Source organism: Aquila chrysaetos, chromosome 1 (assembly GCF_900496995.4).
Source record: "Aquila chrysaetos chrysaetos chromosome 1, bAquChr1.4, whole genome shotgun sequence".
Taxonomy (NCBI): Eukaryota; Metazoa; Chordata; class Aves; order Accipitriformes; family Accipitridae; genus Aquila; species Aquila chrysaetos.
Genome location: NC_044004.1, coordinates 75,496,132 through 75,521,070, shown reverse-complemented (window position 1 = coordinate 75,521,070; position 24,939 = coordinate 75,496,132). Strand labels below are relative to the sequence as shown.

Here is a 24,939-nt window from a genome sequence, read left to right as displayed (position 1 = left end):
TAATGGTGTAGTGGGAGTGTGTTTACGGTGGGAGAAATGCTTTCAGACGCCTGGTGATCTGAGGCTTTGAAGTGTTCAGAGGCTGTAGCAGCAGGTAGTTCTCCAGGGACACAGCTGGGTGCCTTGCAGGTGGCTTTACAACAGCCTTGTGCATGATACATAATAGCTGAGCCTTTTCTGCTCATGCTGAGTAGTATATTAGTTGTGGGGTAAAATTTCCTGAGGGCTTGAATTGCTTTTTTGGTCCCGATGAGTTTTCTGTTTTGTTGGGCTTTTTTGGAATCAAAACATATTCTTGACAGATCATTTAATAAATTGATACAGTTAAAATTGATTATGTTTTTCCTTTTGGGAAGTGTGTGTTCTTCACAAATACAGAAAAAGAATTCACACTCCTTGATTGCTTGCTTTTATGATCAGGAGGTGTATGTGTTATATACACCCTGTAGCGGTATTATAAAAACACTATATTTACAGTGTAAGGTGTATATAATAGCCTAGGGGAACAGAAAGTTTTCCTACTCGAGTCTTAGAAGTCACCTTTCCAGCACCAGTAGTGTGCTAGAGCTTTGTCTCTCTTGCTGTGAATTACACCTCGTTTAGTGGTTTGGGATTTCTTCTTGCTTTTTGTCTCTAAGTGGATAAATGCAAAGGGAAAACTGAGACATGTAGTAGGAGTGTGATCCTCCTCCCATAGTTCTCAGTGGTGAAAACCTTTTAAAACACATGAACACATAGGCAACCTGAAAGGATCCTAACTATAAAAGAATCAGAATGGTCTTGGTGTATCTCCTGGACTGATGATGCTAGCTAGGCTACTGTGTTCATCCTTAACTTGCACAATCATGTAGCAGGATAGGCACTTAATAAGACACCTTTTATCTCTGATATCTAATGATGATAGTGATGCATGTTTTGAATGTGTTTGTTTAGCTTCATGCTTTGGAGTTGTGTATTTTTCCTATTCACTGTTATTCACATGGCTTTTGGTAGTGTGGGCTCTCTTAACATCTCATTAATTCTCCATCTGCTGTAGAACTCATTTCTCCCATGAGGTATATAATATTATCTTACAAAAGTTCTACATCTTCCAAATCCCAGTGATTCAGACTTCCCTTGTGTTTTTTTATTTTACCAAAACTGGGTTTAACTTTGTCTTGATCTTTAGTTGTTTTTCTAGTCTTGGTGATCCTAATCCAGTTTGTGACTAAGGCTAGTATTCGGAAAACCGTTGATGAACAACAGTCATTTTGGATACTTAACGCAAGAGCATAATTTTGGTGAAAAGTGTCTGGAATCTTTCTAAAATAACTCAATTAGGTTCACGTGCTTTGATAATACAGAAGAGCTGTTTTGAATCCTGTGTTTGTTTTGACTACAGTAGATTGTTCCTTCTGTATAATCCAGGAATGGTTCTTACTTCGTCTATTTAGATGTAAAAATCAGATCATTAATCACTGAAGTAGCTGTAATTACCTGTGAACTTTTTCTTTCAGTGAGATCCCTCTTCTGGAATAAGTATGAAAATATGGAAAGAATGCTTAAAAGACAAATAACATCCTTCATTTTCCTCTTGCACTTTTATTGGTATACTCAGAGTGGGTGGATTGCTTATTAATGAAAGCAGCTTTGGGTATTTCAGTGACCTGGTCTTGGCACTGTTGAAGGCAGTGATATTTTGCCATTAACTTTAATGGAAGCAGAGTTGAAGCTCTTATTTGAGATTTCAAAAGTCGTTAAATTTAATACTGTTATGGGCTGGATATTTTACTATCATTTGGCTGGCTCCTTCAGTTTCTTGCACTTCTGTGTCTAAGTGGTGGTGGTTGTTTGAATCTGTGAATGCATGCCTTATAGTTGGGTTTCGTTTATTCAGTGAGTAAATGTTTTCCCTATTGAAGTGAAGCCCTTGCCAAAGGTCATCTGTTAGCTACAGTTACAGATCTTAGTGGGTAGTAAAATCTCAGTCCCACGAGAAATTCTTCCGCCTTTTTCTTCTATTATTATGTACAGTCAGTTTACACTGCTCAAAAAAATACAACAGTCTCTTCAGTAACTTACTAATAACATTGTGTGTTTTCACTGTGCATTCACCAATTTTATGTGCAAGGAAACAACTATTACAGAACTATGTAAGAAACTATTTTTTCCCTTATTCATTGTAGGAAGTTAGTTGGCAGGGAAAAAATACTCATTATAATATATCCTGAGGAAGGCTGGCTGCGTTTGAGTTGTCCCTTATGCATGGAAATTTTACCTAGTGTGCTTTCGTATAGCAAACGTAATTTAAATTGAAGATCTGTAGTTTTGACCTTTCATGTTGCATGGAATAGTTAATTAACCCAGTGGCCTAACCCTTGTGTACATGGACTGTGTCTAAAGTAGAAGTACACATTTAAGACTGTTTTGATGTGTAGCATCTGTAGATGATGCAGTAAAGAAATGGTGATGGAAGATATGGTAGGGATTATTGTATTTCTCACCCTTGTAGCTTCTCTGCGGCATGAGAGAGACCTGGAAATCCATCTTTTAACACCTACATTAAAAAAAAAAAAAAGCGGCCATATGCTTGCTTGCTTGTCTTCAGTTTATGATAAGTTGTCATCAGAGCTGAATTAAAAGCACACGGGTAAAGATCCAGAAGTACATCATACTGCTACTGCTCTAATTTTGCCAGATGCATGAACTACTTGGGAAGAACTGCATTAAAGCCTCCAGACTCACCAGCTCTACACCCACAGAATCAAACACCACTTCGCCGATACAGCTTGTTGTTCTTACCTCCTTATCTTGTATTCAGGCGCCCTCCCCCAGGTCCAACAGTGTACAAAACACTCATACCCACAAATGAATTAGAGATTTCAAAGTGTCTGACTAGCTCGTGCAGTGGTCCAACTAGCTGAATACCTCAGTGGCAGATAGTTGGTCAGATATTAATGTCTTGCCGATGGAAAATACCAGAACCCACGAGAAGGGAATGCTAATCTGTGTGGGTATGTGTGTGGTCTATGTATTCTAGTGAGGCTGTTGATTAAAGAAATCACATCTCTCTGAATGTTAAAATGTTAATATTGTTATATTGCAGGAAAAAGCTGTTTTTCTGTTCTGAATTTTAGCTGTGTATCTGACACTTTCTGAGTGATTTCACTTACTCCCCTCTGACTTTTTTAGGTTGAGTTTGGGTATGGGCTGATAGGATCCTCAGAAGGAGTTTATACTGCTCCTTTTGTTTTTTTCTCTAGTCTTCAAGAGAACATTTAAATAGAGTGGTAGTTAAATGATCTTCGAGTCTGGCTTTCCACACAGATTAGTAAATGGCAGTTGGTCACTTTTCCCCCCCTTTTTTTATCGTTCAGAGAAAGAGAAAAATATAATTGTAAAATAGGGTGGCTTAGGAAGAGTGCCCATGACTTTTTAAAAAACTTTCAAATCACCAGCTTTTATACTGAAACACTAACATTTGCTTAAAATAATCTTTTCTGTGTTCTTACCTCAGAATATAAGGTTTTTAGCTGTTTGCTGCGTACCTTGCTTCAATTTTGACAATTAATGCCCAGAGTTGCAAAATCTGTGTTCATCTGTCAGAGTTCAACATGTAGGTCCTAGCTTCCCTATCATGTAGGCCTTACTACAAGTCCTTCATCTCTACAACCCATAAGGACTTACTGGCTTTTTTTTCATTACTGCTGTGTAGTTGGCAGTGGAAAATACCTGCTGTACCTGTAAGTCTTACTGAATTAAAATTAGTTGATTTGCACAGGTATAATATACTGTGGTGTCAAAGCACTACCTTGTCAGTGGAGTGTAGATTCTTTCTCTTTTTCCTTTTCTCCTGTTAAAATATTTCTGAAAGCTGACAGAGACTCTGTCAAAAGGTTTCAAGGCAAAAAGGTGTAATTTGTTTGGAATGTAATGAATAATTATGCAGACAAAAATTGTACAACTACACTGAGAGATTTGCTCAGGAGAAGAGACTACAACTTGTTTTGTGGGCTCTACTGTGTGTGCATGACAGCGTGTGTCATTTTGAAAAGGCTTACTCTGGTAAAAATTGGGTAACTGATACAGTTATTTAGGACATCAATACATTAGCTTCAAAGAGTACATCTCAGGCTATCAGCGGACCTCCTGGTCAGTTACTAATTTGCAGAGAGTGGTTTATTGATGCTCAGGGGGAAGGATGTTAATGAGGTAGCTTTCTTCAGATGCTGGGTGGAAGGCTGTTAAGTGCAGTGCAGCCAATACATGCATGTATCAGTCGAAAATTATAAACAAAACCAGAGTAGCGATCACAGAAGTTTACAACTGAGTAACTTTTATTTTCTGGCTCATTTTGAAAGAGTCTTTTGGAGGTTTGTCATAGAAGCCTGTTTCTGGCTTGACTTACTTATACAGTCCAGCTGAACTCAGTTGGCCGCCTTGGGTGTGCAGAGAGAGTAAAGGCTTTTATTGATAGATGGCAGCGTGTCTGCAAATGATCATTTCTGTATCCTAGGTCTGTCCACCTGGTCCCAGCATTCCAGATCTCGACATCGGAGGACTTCATGTTCCAGACATGAAGATCGAAAACCTTCTGAGGTATTTCCGGAATTTGATTTGCATTTTGTTACATCTGTCAAATACAAAGCTGTATACATGTTCTGGTAATGGATCCATTTCTTCAGATTTACATTTTCTTTTCTTTTTGCTACATTTTAGCTGGCACCTGCCCTCCACCCCCCCTTTTTACCAGGAGATTAGGTAGTTCAGCTGTTGGCACAGCCACTGCCAGCCCCAGTTTCGATCTGTGAATTTTGTTAGTCTGACACCCATTCAACATAGCTGCTGAGTCTTTCTTCTAGTATTTTAGGCATCAGGGTTTATTTGTAGCTTGATTTGTGAACAGTGAAAATTTACATTAGGTGCATTTATTTTGTAGTTTGTATTGGGTCTTGGTATGTGATCTTTGTTAAAGTGCTTGTCAAACTAGAAATCTGCTTCTTGACAGGTCTGTTTTGTGTAGTGCTTTGAGGAAATTTATCAAGGGAGATAGAAATCTTTGAACTTCCCAGGATGGATCAACTGTTAGTAACACATAAATGTGATCCAGTTCTTTGGAAATACTCTTGCTGACTCTCGCCTGTCTTCAGGCAAATACTACACTGCGGACTTTGTAGAGGTTGCAAAGAAAGCATTAGCTTTGGGAGATGGAATTTCTTCATTTAACATATTTGCCCAATACATGTATTTCTGATGCATTAGTGAGTGATGTTGAGAAAAAACTTGCTTTATTAATCTCCCCAATGACAGTATACCCAAGTCCCAGAGAAGAGTTTTCACAAGAAGAATCCCATTCATTGTTCAGTGTGAACTACATCTAGTACTGGTGGTTTCCAGTCTTTTTTGATTGTTGGCTGTTAAAGACCTTATTATTTTTTTTTTTTTTTTTTGGTGAATGTGGAGACCCCTGGTGAATTTATTCTTGCTGGTGGTAGGCTTGATTTCCTTAGTTATCTTTTGTACCTCCTTTGGAAGTAGCCCTTTAGTTTTGAGAACTACCTCATGAAAGGGTATCAAGAAATAGTCCAAGATAATTATGAATCTTGTTGTTGTTTTTTGTGTGCTTCTGTGTTTTCCTCTCACTTTCCTTGCATTTGTTGTCAGAATCTTTGCAATTTTGTGCTGTTCTCTCTTGTTTTCTCAGCCTGGATGGACTCCTCATATACTTCCCTTTAGCTCTGTTCCACAGTCTTTTACCCCTCTCGCTCCCTCTCTCCATTTGCATTGTTTCTGCTCACCACAGCACACTATGCTGATGAGTGTGCTGGCAGAAAAGTGACACTTGCTGAACTCCCCGGGTGAAATTCTGGTCTCACTGAAGTTGGTGGCAAAATTCCCATTGACTTCAGCGTGGCCAGGGTTTCACCCTTTAGCTTTGAAGTGTTCAGTGCTTCTGAGAGCCAGCACTTCTGTAAGCTCTGCTTTGCTCCAGGCAGTCTGATTGAATCAGAAATTAGAGCAGAAAGAATGGTGTCACAGGGCCACTGGCCTGGGAAGGAGTTTCTTGGCTGTCAGGTGCTGCATTAGCTTTGCTTCTGAGGGATTTCTGCGACAAATTTATCTGAGAGCCTGAGTTACTTTGGCTCTCACATTGAGCAAGTTTTGCGTCCCATTTTATATTTTTAGTCTTCTTTTCATTTGATGTTTGATTGCCTTAATTCAAATCACTTAGAAGTGCAGAATCCCCTGGCCAGCTGCACTTGTTTGTTTTGTGAGCCAGTTTACTTTGTGGCTTATTTTTCATTTCTTGATTGGAGCCTCACAGGACTTGTAATTGGATTGTTTAAAACATTCCATTACATTTCATTACCTGCATTCACCCTTTCCTTCATATGGTAATATTATTCATTATTTTTTAATGTTGGCAGTTTTTCTGAACATGTCAAGACAAGTGTTAAGAAAAATGTCATGATTTTATGCTATTTTTGTCACAAAACCAGAGTGGAGACAGAAACAGACAGAAGTGGGGTAGTATGTGTGTGTGTTGGGAAGGAGGAGAGGTTTCAAGACGTGCAGTGTGGTAAGGCAAATCACGCTTTGAAATATTCTCAGAAGTATAATTAACCATCAGGTTCACTGTTTCCCTAAAATACTTCCCCAAAATCGTAGGGAATCTATTGAGATTTCAGGTGTGTGAGTAGTGTATGACAGATATTGCTGTCCTGGGGAGGCCTTCCTAATTAGCGCTCTGTATAGATCTGGTTCTTCCTCAGCCATATGCAACAGTTGGCGGGAGCTCATGTAAAACAGTGTGGTTTGGGACTGGGAGGTTGTGTCACTTTGCCCCCTGCCCCCCCCCCCCCCCCCAGCAGCCCAATAAGAGAATGTAGGAGCACTGCCCTGGTAATCCGTCTTTTCCTTTGTAACTGTGCGATGTGGGGCTGGGTGGATGTCCACCACAAACTGAGAAGTCTGCAGGGAAACTTCTCTTAAGACGTTACCTATCTTCTTCTTGTCCTGGTGGTGCTTATTTTCTGTCACCTGGTTGCTTTTTAACCCTTTCCTTTGAATGTGGCATTGAGTAGTTAAAAATTTGTGGTTGTGGGGGTGAGTGCAGTTGCTGTAGTCTGCAGCAGCCTTGCCTTACAGGGAGAGCAGTGTGGGGAGAGCTGGAAGACACGTAAACAAGTGCAGGCTTGTAGTTCTGATGTCTGATAGCACCCTTTGCTTTCTGCAGTGTTGATAGGCAGTGGCCAACCAGGCTGAAGCTGCCACAACAGTACCACAGCATGCCTGCTACAAGAGTGAATCCCTTTTTATTTCATTCTATGGCTTGTTGAAGACAGCATCGCTGCTTGTTCATGGCTGCTAACCCAAAAGTTGCCAAACATCCTGCTCATTTTAGAGGTGGATGCCTTTGCAAAGGCAAAGTAAAATTACAGCTGTGATGCAGAGGTGTCTGTAGCTGATCAAATAACAAGCACCTGTACTGAACAGGGAGCTGCCACCAGAATTCCAGTTTGGGTCTTATTTTATGTGATTTTTTGGGTTATTATTTTAAATACTTGCACAAAGAATCATCTCCTTAGAATTTCCTCTTGCGGCTGGTCATGGTAAAGTCACGCCTTGATTTCTACCACAGGGAATTTGTAGAATGTCTTTGGATTAGTCAGAGCTCCAATAATTAAAAAAAAAAAAAAAAAAAACCAAAAAAAACCCAACCAAAAAACCTTGGAGCAAAAATGAGTCTTCCTTGTGCTGCTGTTTTAAGACTCAAAGCTCCTGCAGCTTTTACTGCAGCCAAGACAGAGGTAAAAGCGGGTAGCACCTTTTAGCATTATGTCTGTAGTGCAGGGGGGAGTGCCAGGGCTTGTAGTGGAGTTAGCTGGAAGTCATTCTATCAGTGTTTGCACCCTCAGCCACCCCTTTCCCTGCAATGAAGCTAAACATCGGTCCTGCAGTGGGCTGGGTTAGTTCATTGTTGATACAGTGACCTTGTTACACACTGTGCTCCATGGTTACCCTGAAGCTGTGAATCATAGAGTGTAAATATCAAATGTCAGTGTCTCTATTTTTCTCTCTTGGTCACTCTCTTTGCAGGTGTTCAGAACGGACCTGATCACTGCCATGAAGTTACATGACTCCTTCCAGCTGAACCCTGATGAATACTATGTGCTGGCAGACCCCTGGAGGCAGGAGTGGGAAAAGGGAGTTCAGGTGCCAGTTAGCCCAGGGACCATCCCAGAACCAGTAGCCAGGTATAGTTTGGAGGAATGTAAACAAATACACATACGTTTATGCTAGCAGCTTATGTCTACATTGCCTTGGCTTCTTGAGCTTTATTCCGCAGTGTATAGCTAGAAAGCTCTCGGTTCTCAGAGACGAAGAGCAACCTGCCTCAGCTTTTTGAATGGTCGGAGAGGTCAAGAGTCAGGCCTGTTCTGCCTGTGTGTTGAAATACGAATGTCAGAGAATAAGTTTTGGCATTACATTAGGATGGAGTGTGATGACAGAACCTTAAAAATAGCTTCTGTTTTTCAGCCCAGACTTGACCTCATTCAGCATTGCTGGGAGAGCCTTTGTCTGATGCTTCTTGTGCTTAGTTCCAAGCCATAGGTTCCTTTCAAGGAACAGTTAGGCAAGCCAGATTTAAGGGCTAGAGAAAATACAGCATTTATTTTGGTTTCATGTTATTTTTTTGGTTGTTTCATTTACTAACTTAGGAAATGGTTTGTTGTACAACATTTCAGCTGCTTTAAGAACCATCCAGATGTCCATGTAACTAAAATACATTAATGTGAGATTGTCTAGCTTTTATCCAAGAAACCCTTATTTTCCTTACCTTGTTTGTTACACTTAGATATTGTTTTCTGTTTCAAATTAAACAGTACAGTTGTAAGGGCAGGAGTGTGTTGCAGCCCATCTATCTATTTTATGCTTAGTTGGGATTGGAGTTGGAGAAAGTGAGAAGAACAAGGATTACTGCCATTTAATCATACTAGATCTCTTTGAGTAAGTCCAGGCTGGCCCCTGATGACCCACCAGTGCTGGTGCGGTCAGAACAGCCCAAACTGATATACAGCAGAAAATTCTGGGTGACACTACACTGCTTCTGTTAGGTCTGCATGTGCCAGCTTTAACCTTGGAGTAGGCGGACTACAGGAATGTTTATTAGCGCTTTCTGTGTTCTGTGCACCAATCTGCAGGCAGCTGTGCAGCCCTACTAGGTCTGTACAATGAGGAACTTACCCACACATCAGGTAAACCCTTTCCTTCCTTCTCCTTCTGAAGGATTGGACCGGGAGCTCCAAGGAGAACTTGGCATTTTCCTCGCTGCTGTGCAGTTTAGAACATGGGAGCATATAGTTTCCCTGCAGCGCTCGTAGCCTGCTTCACACTGACCTCACCCAGTCCCTGCATAAATGCACACACATTGTATCTGTGTGCTCACATTGTCTTCTCGTCACTGCTTTGTCTTTCAAGCACCTCCCAAGGCTGCAGGAGGGCCAGGAGACCTGTGGACTTTAGCAGAGGGAGACCTTCTGGGGGATCCCCACCCCATATCTTTCAGGGAGGTGGCTTGGTGGCTGCATCAGATCCAGGTACTCACTTAGGAGAGAGCTTTTCTCTGCCAATGGCCAACAGAGATGTTGCTCCATATTTAAGATACTAAAGGAGATGGGGAAAGAAGGCACCCACAGTTGTGGTTATCAGCTCAGGAGGCACCACTCTTTTTTTAGTTGCTGAGCTGACTTGTATAGTCCTACTGGTGAGCTCCTGTTGGTCAGAGAGGCCCTCTGATGCCTGATTATTCTGTTTGCTCCCTCACAAAACACTTGGGGAGCCCTGTGGTGGTGCTGGAGCGCTGGAACTGTTCTGTACTTAACTTTGGGAGGGGAGGGAGATGTTCTGTAAATTGAATCAGCAGCAGTCAAATAGTCGCTGGTGTAGAACAGAAGCAAAATACAGTACAGATAGCTGATGCTGTTGAGGTACATAATAGAGAATAAAATATTTTGGCCTTGTAGTGACTGGTCAGGGCAGCAAGAGTAGGTTCAGAGGGGTGGGGAAAGGAGCAAGTCTGTGTGGTGATTCAGTGTAAGCATGCAGTCAGATGGATAATTCAGTTGAATGTGCTTTTTGGTATGTAGTAAGTGTTGCTTTTTTTACTTCTTTCTATCACAGAAATAAAGAGATGAAGGTGGTTTGTTTTGAAGCCAAACTACCTGTGTTTATTTCTTCTGTGCCACTGCAGTGGTATTTAGACAGCGTGTGCAGGGTGCTGCCCAGAGGTTATGATTTCTGCATGGAGGGCTACTCAGGAAGGAATTTATGGTACAGAAGATTCAGAAAGCAGTGCCCTGTTTCAAGTAAATTCTCTGTGAGATGTAGTGGTCTGTAATATTTTAATACTGTACAGTATGACCAGGAACAGTTTGAGCAGTACAGTTAGGCTGGCAAGGTCATTCAGACTTGTATTCTTCCACAGTCCCCTTCTGCATCTCAGAAGCCCCAAATTCAGCATTTGGCTCTTGCCCACCATTTCTCAGATTGTTGTCTGAAATAAGCTAGATGAGGGGAAGATTTAGGCCTGTGCGGGAGACTGAAATAGGTAGAGGGTTTACTGAGACCTATGTGTGCAGATACAGTAGTGGCAGATCAGGGTCTTCTTATAGGAGGAGGAGTTAACCTGTTGGACCTCAGATGGGGGTAAAATAGGGTGGAGAATCTCCTGCTTGTTGTGGAGCTTAGGCTATTCCTAGCACAAAGTTGTGTCCACATGGAGTGGTGCTATCTCCTCCCTTGTAGCACTAGAGTGCAAAAAAACCTGTCAACACTAGTGCTGCAGGAGGCAGTCATTCGGCAGCATGGCCTGTCATTCCTGGAGGTACCGGCGTTTAGTTGTGAAGTGCATTTCATCCAAACTGAATTTCAGTGTGTGCAGTTAACTTAAGAGAAGGTGCACTGTCCCCTCTGAGAGAACCACACTGCAGGTGGACTGACAGTTACCGTGCTGTTTGCAGGCAAGTCACCAGCTTGCTGGTAGAATGACTGCTGTCCTTTGTGAATTGGGCCGTTTTTGCCCCCAGCTCCTGGCTTTGCAAAGTTGTGGCATTGCAGGAATCTGACCTAGAACAAGTTATGTGCTGTAGGTACTTTACCGTTTCCTGAACCAATGCCTGTGGTTGAACAAAATTTCAGTTGGCTTGCAGCTAAAATATGCTTTCATAGCTGGTTGTTGGCCAACTGGAGCCTTCAAAACCTGAGAGAAGGTAGTTTCAGCAGCAGCTGATTAATATTTGCGCTTGGCCCAGCATGACGTTAGTGATTATGAAAGAGCAAATGCAGACCCAGGATGCCAGAGTTTGGATCCACTTGGGTAAGTGAAGGTAAAGCTAGTTGCAAATTACTGATTCTCTGCGGAAAGGTCTCCTGAATTTCACAAAGATGGCAATTCTGTAGCTACACACACATACACACACACACGAAAAAAAATCAAACATACTGGGAGAAAGAAAACTTCAAATGTAGCAGGAAATACTACTTTTTTTTCCTTGAACTTTCTTGATCTTGGTATTGTAGTTAAACAGATTGATTTAAAAAAAGTCTTAAAACAGAGTTCAACTTCTGTGTATATGGCAGCCATCACTACATAGTGTTCCTACTCTAGCTTTAAACAAGTGTGAATTTCAGGTAAGACTAAGCACAGCTCTATCCTCTAATCTTTTCATTTTATTTAGAATTCTGGTAATAAATTGGGTTTCTAGATAACTCCAATTAATTTCTTACAGTACTGCCAATCCATTATGAAAGTGCACGGTACTGTTTTCCCATCTCGGTGCAAGATGACTGCTTAGATGGTTAGATGATCTCTGATGGTTGTTAGTCACTTAGAATGAGGCATTTTGAATTCTCTAGAAACAAGTCTCCTAGCAGCCCAGCGTATCTGATGTCTGCTTGTCTTGTTTGTTTTAGGATTGTGTCCGAGACAAAAGCTGTCACGTTTACACGTCCCAGGAAGTACATCGTTTCGTCAGGTTTGGAGCCTCCAGAGCTGGGCTATGTTGACATTCGAACCTTAGCAGACAGCGTGTGTCGCTACGATCTCAATGAGGTGGATGTAGCATGGTTGCAGCTTGCCAATGAAGAATTCAAAGAAATGGGTGAGCAATAAGTGCTTGTGGTTTTGTTACTTTTTTTTTTTTTAAAGCTGGCAATCTTAAGAATAATTTTAGGGAGGGCAGCAGTGGAAAGAAATGATAGGTGTATGAAGAGGTAGTAATCATATGAGTTGGGGTAGCCATGGGAAACCAGGCCTGATGTGGTTAAGCCCTAAGATATATGCTTTCATTACTGCTGAGTTGTATCTGCTTAGACCAGGGTCAGAATCTGGCCACATGGCTTTTTTCTATGCTGCTTTCCATTTCAGAAGGGAATTGTCACAAAGTTCCCATTTTGCCGTCAAGGTCCTTGAAGAGAACATCAGGTAGACCATTCAGGTAGTTTTTCCAGTTAGTCCTTTTTTTTTTTTTTTTCATGTATTGATTTCTCTCTGCATCGCACATCCGTATCATCTTTTTAGCTAGTGATGTTCAGTGCGAAGAAGGTAGACGAGGTTTACAGAACCTATGCGAGCTGAATTGCGCAGGGAATGAGACAGTAAGGAATTCCCACAGTCATTTATTGGAGGAACCTCCCAAAACTTACTGTGACCATGTGCTCCTGTTCTGAAGCAGGAAGAGGAGCTGTCACAAGGGGAGCAACTATTCCCTTTTCTACAGAATGGATTGTGTGTGGGAAGGGGCAGGGGAGCAGGGCAAGAACAGGAACATTTCTTTGGTAAGGTGTGTGCTTCAGGAGAGGATTTCACTGGAATCGAAGAGGATGTAAGTCAGCACAAATTTTAACCACATTGTTTAGATAAGGGAAAAGATGCTGTGCCAGATGGAAGAGGTTTGGACATGTTGGTGAACACTGTTGATTTTTGTTTTAGCATTGTGGCTGTTCCCTGCTTTGGGTTACAGTTTAGTCATATGGGTTTTACCTGCTGTAGTCCGTACACGGCATGACTCAAGAGCCGGTAAACCACAAACTGACCATTTGTAACTCTTTAAAAGTTTCTCTGTTTTAAACCCACATATGGAAGAAACAGATGACCCAGCCTTGACCCAGTCTCTTACCCAAGCCTTTTTTCCAGGTCTCAAGTCAGGCCTGCTCAGGTTTAGTGTTGGGCTTAGAGGATTTCGGAACAGTTCATGACTGAAGAGTTTAGGTTACCTGTCCAGTTATCTTCAGGAAAACAGCAGCAGCAAGTCACAGAATCATAGAATGGTTTGGGTTGGAAGGGACCTTAAAGATCATCTGGTTCCAACCCCCCTGCCATGGGCAGGGACACCTTCCACTAGACGAGGTTGCTCAAAGCCCTGGCCTTGAGCCAGGTCCCCTTAGCTTTCTTCAAAGAAAAATTAAAAATACTGTTTATGATTTGTAATTGATACCCATCTATCCAATGTAGATAATTCCCTCTCTTTGTCTTTTGTGAAAACCAGAGGAGGGCTACCACAGTGCTACACTGGGGTGTAAGCAGCATTAGCGATAAAGTGCACAAGAGGGGCTTTTCCTCATGCAGATACGTACCTGTGCATGAAGCCCTGTGGTAGCCATTCTGCTACACCAAAGTAATCTTCAAAGTACACGTTGCACATGAAACACTGAACAGCTAGAATTTCAGAGTTCTGATCTTCCATGTTGTGTTTTGGTGCAGTTTGTTGTAGTTTGTTTGCTCTAATTCTTCATCCACTCAGTTTTGCTGTACGCAGAGGGAAGGAAATGCTCCTGTCGCTACCAGGCAGTGCATTGTGGGTCTTGAAACATGAACCGTGGTGCTCTATCAGACACTGCACTCTGCAGATACTATTAATGGGCATTTGAAAAGTGAAATACTTCCTGATCTGCAGTTGTAGCACTTCCTTTATGGTATCCCTGCAGCTATGAATTCCCTGTGTTTTCTTTGGTATCTGTTGGGAGTGCTTCAGGTACTGAAAATGTATATTCTGTCTTTAAAAGAATGAATGTAAACATTTGAACTGAAGCCGCAGCCCCTTGATTCACTTTTTTTAACCCTTATAAATGCACAGCCAGTGACGTATCTCTAAAGGTTGTTTATAAAGTGATAGCAATCGTGAGGTTAGCATTTAGTTGCAAACTGGTATAAAACTTGGCAGCATCTGCTTTGCCGGTGCAATATTTCTGGGCTGCAGGGCAAAACTCACTGTCGTTCATCACCAGCATTTTGGATGTTCCCTCTTGCTACCTTTCAGCTGCTCAGTTTGGGTAGTATGGGATGCATTGATCTCTGCTGCAAGGATTTACCTGTCAGTAAGGGAAGCTGGAATTACTTTTGTGGAGTATTTGTCTTCTGATCTGGGGGAGGTAGAGAGGTTTCTTCCTTCTTTGTTTTGTGGGATTTGTGGCTCAGTTATTCACAGGGAGAGCCGAAAGGTGGATTTTCTTGTTAAAGCACACATCATGAGGTTGCCATCTTCTGTATGTCACAGTAAACGTTAGGTATTGGGAATTAGACCAAAAGCGGGATATCCTAAGCCTACCCTTCATTGTAGTGATTTAAGTATATGGCAATTCTTGTGCTAAACTGACTTTGCAAAAGGAAAATGATTATTTGCAGTAGCATAGCTTTTTTGGTTTCACTGGTGTTTGCGTGGCATGATTTTGTGGTAAACGTTGGCATAGTACCAACTTGGAAGTATTACAGCCATTGTCAGAGCAAGTGAGAGATGGAAGCCAGAGGGGGAAGCACCATGCTCTTTTTAGATATTTTTCTTGCTTCTTCTGTGATAGATATTTTTTCAGGTCTATAATGGTAATTTAATATAATGAACAAATTTGAATTGATAGAAATATAGAAAACTATAATGTAATCAGCCTGTAGCTGTGGTGTTATGAATAGTTTTCTGATGGATGCTGTTTGAAAAGACCAAATCCCAGATTAGATGTTGTATTTATTTATTGTCCCAGATTTGATGTTGCATTTATTACAACTGTGTTTTTCACTTGTTAAAACTAGTTCATTGGTGTAGCAGGGTCTGATGGAGACCTCAGTTGGGGTTGCACCCACTTGGGTTGGAACTTGTAAAAACCCAACAACTGTTGTTAGAAACTGCAAGTTTGTTGCAAGTATCATTAGCAGGTTTTGTCATTGATTTCTCCCCTCTGCCCCCATCGCTTTTGGTTCAGAACACTCCCAAATCTTTCACCAAAGAGTCAACATCTGGGTTGCAAAATTGAAGCAAAAGCCATAGACAGTGCTGTCCCAGAAGGAAAAATGAGAATATGACCAGGAAGCCAAAATCAGCTTATGAAAGTTTTTCTCAGGATTTTGAAAGATTGGTTTGGATACTGCACTTCTGTTTGTTTAATACAATTATAAGACTTCTCTGACTTTTTTTTTTTTTTTTTTTTTTACAGTTTCCCTAGTTCATGCTGGAATAGGCATGATTGTCTAGGAATGTCATGTGTACGTGTGGGGCTTGGCTGTATCTACTCATCTGTTAAAAAAGAAGCTGGAGTTGGGTGTGGCGGTGGTTATCACTCTTTCCTTTAAATAAGTAACAACTCTTGTTTCCCAGGGATGCCTGAGCTGGACGAGTACACGATGGAAAGGGTCATAGAGGAGTTTGAACAACGATGCTACGATAACATGAGTCATGCTATTGAGACGGAAGAAGGACTTGGGATTGAATATGATGAAGACGTTGTCTGTGATGTCTGTCAGTCTCCAGATGGAGAAGATGGCAATGAAATGGTGTTTTGTGACAAATGCAATATTTGCGTGCACCAGGTACGGCAGCCAGGGCACAGTGTGGAGGGTGGAGGTGTGGTGACAGAAACTTTTCCAAACCATTAAAGATAACAGATGGGATTTTTTCCAGTGACAGACGTTGATCTGTTAAGTTGTTGCGGAGTTCACCATTGAGGGGTGGGATGAATTCAGAAATTACATAATTGAGAAAAAGAATTGTTACACATAATTCTAGAAACATTACGCTAAGAGGGTTAAAAATGGTGTTGTGTATGTGTGGAGGAAGTTACAAGGTGAGGAATTGCCTCTCCAAAACATACATGTGTATTGTTGTACATTCTCACCTGGCCACTACTTCTGCTATATTCTTTTCCCCTCTTTCTGCACGCTGCTGGGGCTAACACACCTCTAGTATCAGCAACTTTGGCTCAGCAGGGAGGGGAAAAAACTTTCAGGCAATCACTAGGGACACTAGTAGGATTTATTATAGTCAATTTAATTTAATGGAGGACCTACTGACCTGAGCTGAGCTAATGAAGCACTATTACGTACCACCTTTTTGTGGCAGGTAAGATGTCAGTCGTCTTGCCATGAAAGAACAGAATTTTAGCGTATCTGTTTCCGTGGATGCTTCTTACTGTAGCAGATGACTTCCTATCAGCTGTCTTTCCCTCCCAGCTTTAAGAAGTTTGCTTTGTCATTCAGTGTTCGGAAAACTGTGGTGTCTGGTGAGCAAGAGTGGCGTTTTCTTGCATGTGTTACTTAAATGCATTTGTACTAATGATAAAGAAATACGCCTATGACAGCTGTAAGGTACAAATGGCTATCTTGCAAGATACTCTGATGTGGCGTTTTTAGATCTGCAGTGGTTCTCTATCCTTAGTCTTGGATCACGTCAAATCTGAAACTTAAGAGGGGTAAAACTGACAGTAATTGGGACAGAGGTCTCCATAAAGACCCAATCTCCCAAAAAAAGTGGTCTTAATTAGTTGCTGTTCTGCACTTTTCCCTCTGAATAAGAAGTAAAACCCAGTGCTTTGGATTAACATTTGAGTATTGCACAGCAGAGCTCTTTAATTTGTGGTTCGTGCCTTTTGAATTAGATACAGTCTAGTTCCTGTTACGTGTAGCCTTTGTGATACTGAACTTCATCCTCGATCACTGCTGGCAGGGTTGTCTGTCAGGAGTCCCCTTGCCCTTTGGGCTGGCAAACATGTTCTTCATTTCCCCAATTGAAGTGGGCAGTGTTTTTTTTGCCTAACAGCTGATCATGACTTCTGCTCCTTTCACTGAAAGATCTTTTTGGGGAATGAATGGGTAAAGTGGTTGGCTAAGTTTATGAAAGCATCCTGAGATCCTCCACAAGCTAATGTTTCTATAGTGTTAGGAATTCCATAAAGAACATTTTGAGAGTTGCAAGAGGCTACGTGTGAACAGCTCATGCATGTTGTTTCCTTTGTTTTCTTTCCCTTTTCTGTAAATGGGAACACAGGCCTGTTACGGGATCCTGAAGGTGCCGGAAGGCAGCTGGCTGTGCAGGACCTGCGCGCTTGGCGTTCAGCCCAAGTGTTTGCTGTGTCCCAAGAAGGGTGGTGCCATGAAGCCGACCCGCAGTGGCACCAAGTGGGTCCACGTTAGTTGTGCTCTGTGGATTCCAGAGGTAGGTGCCGACCCTCTGGGAGTTCAGGGCTGCAGTGATTCTGGGAGAGAAGAAATCTGTCAAAAACGCTGTTCAACCTAGTGTGTGTTGCTACAATGAGTGTAGCATGTACGTGGAACTTCTTAGGAAGACAGTATAAAAGATTTTCAATTGGATGCAAAGTCTGGCAGGATGGAGCCTCTTCTGTAAAGGAAGTAATTACCTTTGTCAACCAAAATTAGGCCTCAAAAAACTAGGCCTTTGCTGCGGGCAAAGCTCATTTAACAAGCACACAAAGTACCGTTATATTTTGTAAACGGAACTTCAAAGGTGAATCAGGAAGGTTTGGATGTGACAGTGAGAATTCATGTGGGTTCTCATAATCAAAATATTAATCCTGTATGATAATTTTAAATTGGTGGGCTTCACCTTGAAACTGCTTTGTTCATTCAGCGAGGAACTGATTTTTTAAAAAAGGAATTTTAATTTTTTTAGTTCCTTATAAACTGAGGAACTTGGAACATGGTAATTTTGCATATGCGCCCAAGGAATTTGATTTCTTTGGTAAAATTGTTTCCCTTTTCAGTTAACAGTGTAATAATCACTCTGCGTTTTTTAACCTTTTTTCTCTTAGGTGAGCATCGGAAGCCCAGAAAAAATGGAGCCCATCACAAAGGTTTCTCACATTCCCAGCAGTAGGTGGGCACTGGTGTGCAGCCTTTGTAATGAAAAAGTTGGAGCTTCTATACAGGTAATTTAATTGCACAAATATCCGTGTATTTTGTTTTGTCAGTTTTTAGTAGATACCCAAAATGTGTATCCACAGTAAACTTCGTTTGGTTTCCTGTTTGTTACTGTGGCCTTAATTGCACACAAAGTGCTTTTGAGTATTGGTGTGCTCTTACCTTCTAGGCAGGTCATCCCATAAGAATTCCTGATTTGTAGATACGCTGATATGTTTATTAATACACTGAAATAAAACTTAAAAGTTGTTGAGTAGAGGAAAAAAACTGTATTTCTGTGATGTACCACATACAAAAAGGAAGCTTGAAAGCTGAAAGCTGCTGTGCTGAAACCTATCTGCTAGTCCCTATTTAGCGAGTTCTAAGACAAGTTGGATACCTCAGTGGGAGCTGAGTATTTCCTGTAACAGCCTGAATTTTGAAGGTGCTGAGCATGCCCAGCTCTCAGGGAAGTCAGTGGAAGTGAACACCTTCACTTTGATGATAAAGCTAGTTGTAGCTTTGAATTTCTAATTTTAGGTACTGCTTAACATTGGACTGTTTTGGCTGTAACTATTTTTTCTGTAACTGTTTTATTGTTGGTCCAGCTTTTAAGTTGCTGAGGAGCATATCTGGTCATTTAATATTGGGCTTTTTGAGCAGTAGGAACGAAAGATTGTTTGACTGGTCTGCCCTGAGATTCAAGCAAGCCACAAGCTGAAGAACTAAGCCCCATTTCCTCCGTTGGTTGTGGGTAGATTCTGGAGCTCTTAGTGTTTCTAAGGAGAAAAAAACTCCTGGGTGTGAGTTGCCCAGTTCACATTGCTGTAGCAGCAGTGCCACGTTACTGTTCTGACTTCTGGTGCTCACTTGAGCTCAGGGATGATGACTGCCCGGAACAGCGAGCCGGGGCAGAATCAAAACGCATGTCTAGTCTTCCTAGTTCCAGAAAGAATGATTTCCGTATGCAGTAAATAATTAAACTATAAAGCCAGCACTATAAAGCCATTTGTTTCATACCAACAACTCACATTCTTGGGCCAGTGCCAGTTTGTCTCATTGCATACTTCAGAAATTCTCTCTGCAGTTTCAGTTGGATTTGGATTCAGCCTTCCTCACCGTAGCCTGTAACTTGTCGCCGTTAAATAACTGAATTGATCTGCACCAGAGCGTTTCAGACTGGGCAGTGTGGTTTCACCTGCATATTTATATTGGGTTGCTAGCTGTAAAGCACTTGCAGATCCTTTACAGTGGAAAATCACTCAGAAATGTTAAATAATAATTTTAGGAACAATTTTAAAATCTAGAGAGATGGAGAAAACCCATTACCAAGCCCCAGATTTTTGAAAGAGGGGATTACTTGGTTTCCTGAGACACGAGACAAGACTTTGATCTAGCTTACTTGAGAAGAAATGATGAGAGTAAGGACAGGTGACCCACTCGGACTAGTGTTGTGATTGTGTAGAAAAAGACAAAGTATAGCTTAGTGTTGTGGTAATGTTCTTCACCTTCAAGGTGCTTCATATACTTCAGCAAAATGATCCTCAGAAAGCTCCCTGAGACAGATAGGGAGATATTGCTGTCTCGTAAGGAGTCTGAAGAAGTAAAGCTCTTTCTATTTGGTGGCTAGGCTAATGTTACAGGACCCATGATGGTAAGACACAGAAATTTCTAAAGTCCTGCACTTTTTTAAAATTAGGTTTTATCCATTTCCTTTTTTCCTCTGCTCTGAGTCATTTGATGAGGTTGCCAGAAAAAGTTGTAAAACAGCAATGCAGCAGTAGTTCCAGAGAAACCTATCAGTCCGTTTCCATTTAAGGCATGTATAAAATAGTCAATGTTAAGTAGAGAAAATAAATCTGTCCACAGCATATAAATTTGCAATCGTAATACCTCCTTGCAGAGCTGTCCCCTTCCTCTTGGCCACTATTACGTAGTTGAAACTGTTTTGTCCATTCTCCAGACCTGTTCTGAGGGGTAACTTACAGTAGTTTAAGTTAAGTTGAACACTTGAGTATTTATGTATGTTGGTGTGCAGGGGAGTGTCCTTCCATATTTCTTCTGATACCACCTCTCCCCTTCCAGTGACGACACAGCATGACATGCAGGCACGATGGCTGCCACTTCAGACGGTTCTACATTCGAAATTATGGGGCAGAGACAAACGAATTAGAGTTTTGCCTGACATGTTACAGGAGTTGTATATATCTTGGTATCATTAAAGCTAGCAGTGAGAAATACATAGATTGGTGTTGTGAAATTTCATACAGCAGAGAAGAACATTACACAAAGCCACTGCAATAGAAAGGAGGTAGCGTTAACTGGATGAACTGGGAGAGATTGATCCTCCAGAGATGTTATAAGATGAGCATAACAATTAGAAAAGCCGGCAGCTGGAAGTACGTGTTAGGCTGGGCAGAGAGCAGCTGCAGTAAGCTGGGAAAAACGAGAGTGCATATTCTCCCAGGTTCAGCAGATTTCCTTCCGATGAGGCAGGCTTTCCCCTCTTCTCCCAATAAAATATTAGCCGTGCTACAAGCTGATTGTTCTAGACAATAGCAGCCTGGAAACCGTGGCTTAAAGTACTCTCCTGTACTGTTTGGTGTTCCAGTTGGGCTGCTTTTGCCGTGTTTGCTAGTAAGAGCGGAAAGGGCAAAAGATGCTTTGGTATTTTTTAATTCCTTTTATATGTTGATTTTACTAAAGAATGTTCATTTGAAACTTCAGCAGTTTAAACTCTGTTGTGCCTTTATGTGCCATCTGGCTCCCGAGTCAACCTGAGCAGGAAAACCCGGAGGAGAAAAGAGATTTGGCTTCTTTACACAGTACTGTACAAACATCCTAGTGCAATGCATTTTTCTCTTTAAGGTTAGATGACTTGTGTCAAGCACAGTTTTGTTTCCTCCTAGTTAATGTTCATTTCCACTTTTAACGCCTTTTCACTGGAGGCAGAGGTGCGAGTTGATACAAAAGCATATATATGCGTGTGCGCCTGTACATACATACATATATGTAAACCTTTCAGTTTGCGGCTGGCAATAGCTATGACAGCATTTTGCAAGAGAAAGTTACATGTAATTGAAATGAAGTGCTAAATCAGCTGAACTAGTGCCTGTCACTCCACGATGGCTGGGTTCACTGGGAGGGAAGAAAGATGACAAAAAATTGAATTTCCTGTTCTCCTCATCCCCCAGGTGAAGGCTGTAGTCAGTGAAGTAGTGACTGACAGTGATTTAGTATTTCACATTATAAAATAGGGGTAACAGGAAAAAAAAAAAAAAAATTCCCCTTGGTGGAGGCCTTTTTGGTAGCACGGGGTCCAGGTGCTGGGAAAGACTTTTAATTAAAAGTACCAGACTGGCCTGGAGCCGCCGAGATGTTTTTCCCTCTCTCTCATGCTGGCACAGTCAAAGGGGGAACGTTTTCCTTTGTGTAACACTGCCTTACGTGAGTGGCTCCGGAGACGGTAAGAACGCTCCTCTTGTGGATTTGCTGGTTATTGAATAGCGTGATTGGGCTAGGGAGGGGTTAACCATTCCTGCCCCACTGGGCCACTTGATCGTTGCCTGGCCTGAAAGCACTAAATCGTAAACCTAATTAAAAGAGAGCAGGAAAGTACATGCAGCTTAGAAGCAGAGCGCCATAACAGGGTTGTTCTTCCAAAGCAGTCCTGGCTGCTTGAACAGTTTTAGGTCCTGTGGTTTCTTAAATTTATATTTGATTAATTTTAATTTAATTTCTGTAGTGTTCAGTGAAGAACTGCAGAACAGCCTTTCACGTCACCTGTGCATTTGACCGCGGCTTGGAGATGAAGACCATACTGGCAGAGAACGATGAGGTGAAATTTAAGTCTTACTGTCCCAAGCACAGCTCCACCAAGAAGACGGATGATGAGACTTTCAGTGAGAGCCCAGGTCAGGAGAACGGGAACGGGATTCAGGACAGCTCTCTTCCTGCCCACATCGATCCTTTCCACAGCATGGATCAAAACCAGGAGGAGGCCCACAGGGTCAGCCTCCGCAAGCAGAAGCTCCAGCAGCTGGAGGATGAGTTCTATACGTTTGTTGAGTCTTTGGAAGTGGCTAAAGCGCTGCGGCTGCCTGAGGAGCCGGTGGGATTCCTTTACCAGTACTGGAAGCTGAAGAGAAAAGCCAACTTCAATAAGCCTTTGATTACCCCAAAGAAGGATGAAGAGGACAATCTGGCTAAACGGGAACAGGATGTTCTGTTCAGAAGACTGCAGCTCTTCACACACCTCCGGCAGGATCTGGAGCGGGTAAGCCACTGCGCTGCCCCGCGCTTGTGCGAGGTGCGCTAGCCTTCGTTAGCCACCTTTCCAAATGACGCTCTCAGTTACTGGCCTTGCGTGCAGGCGCTCCATGCCGCATCTTAGCATTGTTGTTGTCGGAAAAGACTGTTAATGCTAAATTTCTACAGAGCAGCCAATTACCCTCTTCAAGTAGAGGGTTAGTTCACAGGGCCAGCAGGTCTTGGCTTGTAGTATCCACTCTCCTTATAACTGGATTGTCCTATGTCCGCTTATGCTTTTTTCCTGATTAACACTGATGGCTGTGGACTGTACTGCAACCCCCGGCTAAAGCTTTTTTAGCCTTTAAGGGCTTTCTCTGCTCCTTTGCTGGTGCACAAGAAGGAAAAGATTACGGAGCTTACCTTGCTCTGCAGCAGATCTGTTTTTCATTGACACAGCATAGTAGGAGGACATTTCACTGGACTGTCTCTGTAGTAGGTTTAGGAGGCACATGATGTTCCACTCAATTATGTTCTGAATGTTTAAAGAACAGTTCTGTAGGATCAGTTTGGTGTTTTAAGTACATCTGATCCTGCAAGGACCCGAATTCCTTCCTTTCTGTTTTTTTGGGGGTTAACTAGTAGAGTTTAAGATAAGTTAGAGCGAGAAAGAGTACTGAAATTATTCTAGTTTTTTACGTCCATACAGCATATGGCTCTTATAGGCCACGTACGGAACCCGGCTCAAGAGGTCCTACCTCAGCGTCAGTAACCTGTGGGAGAACTAGAGCCTTTCTTCCAGAATGCTATCTAGTCTTCAGATCAGCACAGCAGGTGCTCAGGCATCTACTGCATCCTTTGTAGCTGCTACCTAGTATCTTTCATTTCTGCTCCGTGTGCTCAAAATTTCTTCTAATCTTCTTTTCGATCAGCTAAATAAGTTGAGTTTGTCACTGTGTTCTCTGGATCTTACATTATGCTGTAGGTATCCTTTCCATTTTTAAGGCTGATGTCAAAACAGGATACATCATTCTAGTAATATTTTTAATACTTTACTACTCCATTGTTGCCACTGATTGTACATCCAAGATAACTTGGATGAAAAAAAAAGTAAAAAATGGGGCCTATGTTTTTTTCTCCTTGTCAAGATAAAGTCGGGTAGACTTCTTTATGACTTGACATTAGTGACAGTATCATCCATCTAGACACAGACTTTGAAATCGTGTCATCCAGTTCACCTAATGAAACAGGTACTTCTGTGGACATGACGTATCTGTCGTGTGTGCGTGCAGCTTGGATCAGACAAGGCGAGGAACAAAAGACCGTGGACTGTATCAGGGCGGGTACCGGGCTAGACAGATCCCTTCTCATTCACATCCACAGAGTAACGACAGTTACGTAAAAGTAGTGGCTGTCCTGGGACTAGAAGCCTTCAATAGAGCAGGACCTTAGCAAAACCAGTCATGCTTGTTAAATGTCTCCTCCTTACACTGGTGGTGAGATCAGCTGCCAAGGTTGTAATCCACAGGGCACCAGGCTGTATGCAGCTACACTGAACTGGGAGAAGAGCCTTGGGAAAGAAATAACTGCTGAGCTCTAGTGGAGCAGAGGTTGTGAAACTTACACAGCTGTCTAGATTCGCCAGTCACATTTTAAGGGCAGAAATGTAGTTTTCTTCTAAAAAAACCCGGGAGATAGATAGTCAAAATAAATAATCAGTTCGTTACTGTTTCCGGTCCCTGCTACCTCTGTTGTGCTATGGCATGAAGAGACTGGCCTGCCTTCATTTTGATCAATCATACTGCAATGGCAGGGTCATCAGGAAGACTGGTACCGTTGAATAGTTCTCCACATTTTCATGCTATTAATTAAGTATAATTCTGTGTTGTGTCTCAAACAATAAGAAGCAACTGGTGCTAGGCTATTTAATACTGAGTCAATTTAAGCATTTCCAGCATTTCTTAGAGTTCCTGTCTGTATGTACAGGATTGAGGTGTTCACAGAAGTTACTTCTGTGCTGTGGCCCTCCCAAATCTGAGGGAATAATCCGTCAATTAAATGGTATTTAAGACGCTTTTCTAAGAAGTGTGTTGAAGAAGGTTAAATTTAAATACATTACTAACTTGTTTAAATGGTGTACAGTACTTAAACTGAATTAATTCAAAGCACAGACTGACAACATCATAGAAAAATAATTCCTGTAAAACTCATCAATTTGATGTCTTTTAGGTGCGTAACCTCACTTACATGGTGACCCGAAGGGAAAAAATCAAGAGATCTGTTTGCAAAGTTCAAGAGCAGATATTTAATATCTACGCAAAGCAGCTGGAACAAGAAAGAGTTTCAGGTATGCTTCAGTGTTACCTTTTTCACGTAAGACCACAGGAGGCAGAAGCATTGAAAGGTTTGGTTACAGGCTAATGGCTAATTCTGAAGGACAAACAGGACCTCGTTTATTCTCATTAAAACCTTGTGTAGTCCACCATGCAGCAGCAGATTGGAAGAAAAAATGAGAATCTGTGTAGCTCTAA

General features: G+C 41.9%; 1 protein-coding gene across 9 annotated transcripts in view; it reads left to right on the top strand.

Annotated features, from left to right (window-relative positions):
• Positions 1-24,939, top strand: part of JADE1 (jade family PHD finger 1) — a 46,753-nt gene that overhangs the window by 17,415 nt on the left and 4,399 nt on the right. For 8 of the 9 annotated variants that reach the window (XM_030018301.2, XM_030018042.2, XM_030017855.2 and 5 more), the window contains exons 3-10: positions 4,496-4,578; positions 8,080-8,237; positions 11,956-12,143; positions 15,627-15,838; positions 17,292-17,459; positions 18,073-18,189; positions 21,906-22,436; positions 24,638-24,755. In XM_030018301.2, the coding sequence (XP_029874161.1) occupies positions 4,496-4,578; positions 8,080-8,237; positions 11,956-12,143; positions 15,627-15,838; positions 17,292-17,459; positions 18,073-18,189; positions 21,906-22,436; positions 24,638-24,755 (1,575 nt within the window). The remainder of the gene's footprint in view (positions 1-4,495; positions 4,579-8,079; positions 8,238-11,955; positions 12,144-15,626; positions 15,839-17,291; positions 17,460-18,072; positions 18,190-21,905; positions 22,437-24,637; positions 24,756-24,939) is intronic. The other variant, XM_041122995.1, reaches the window with a different exon arrangement.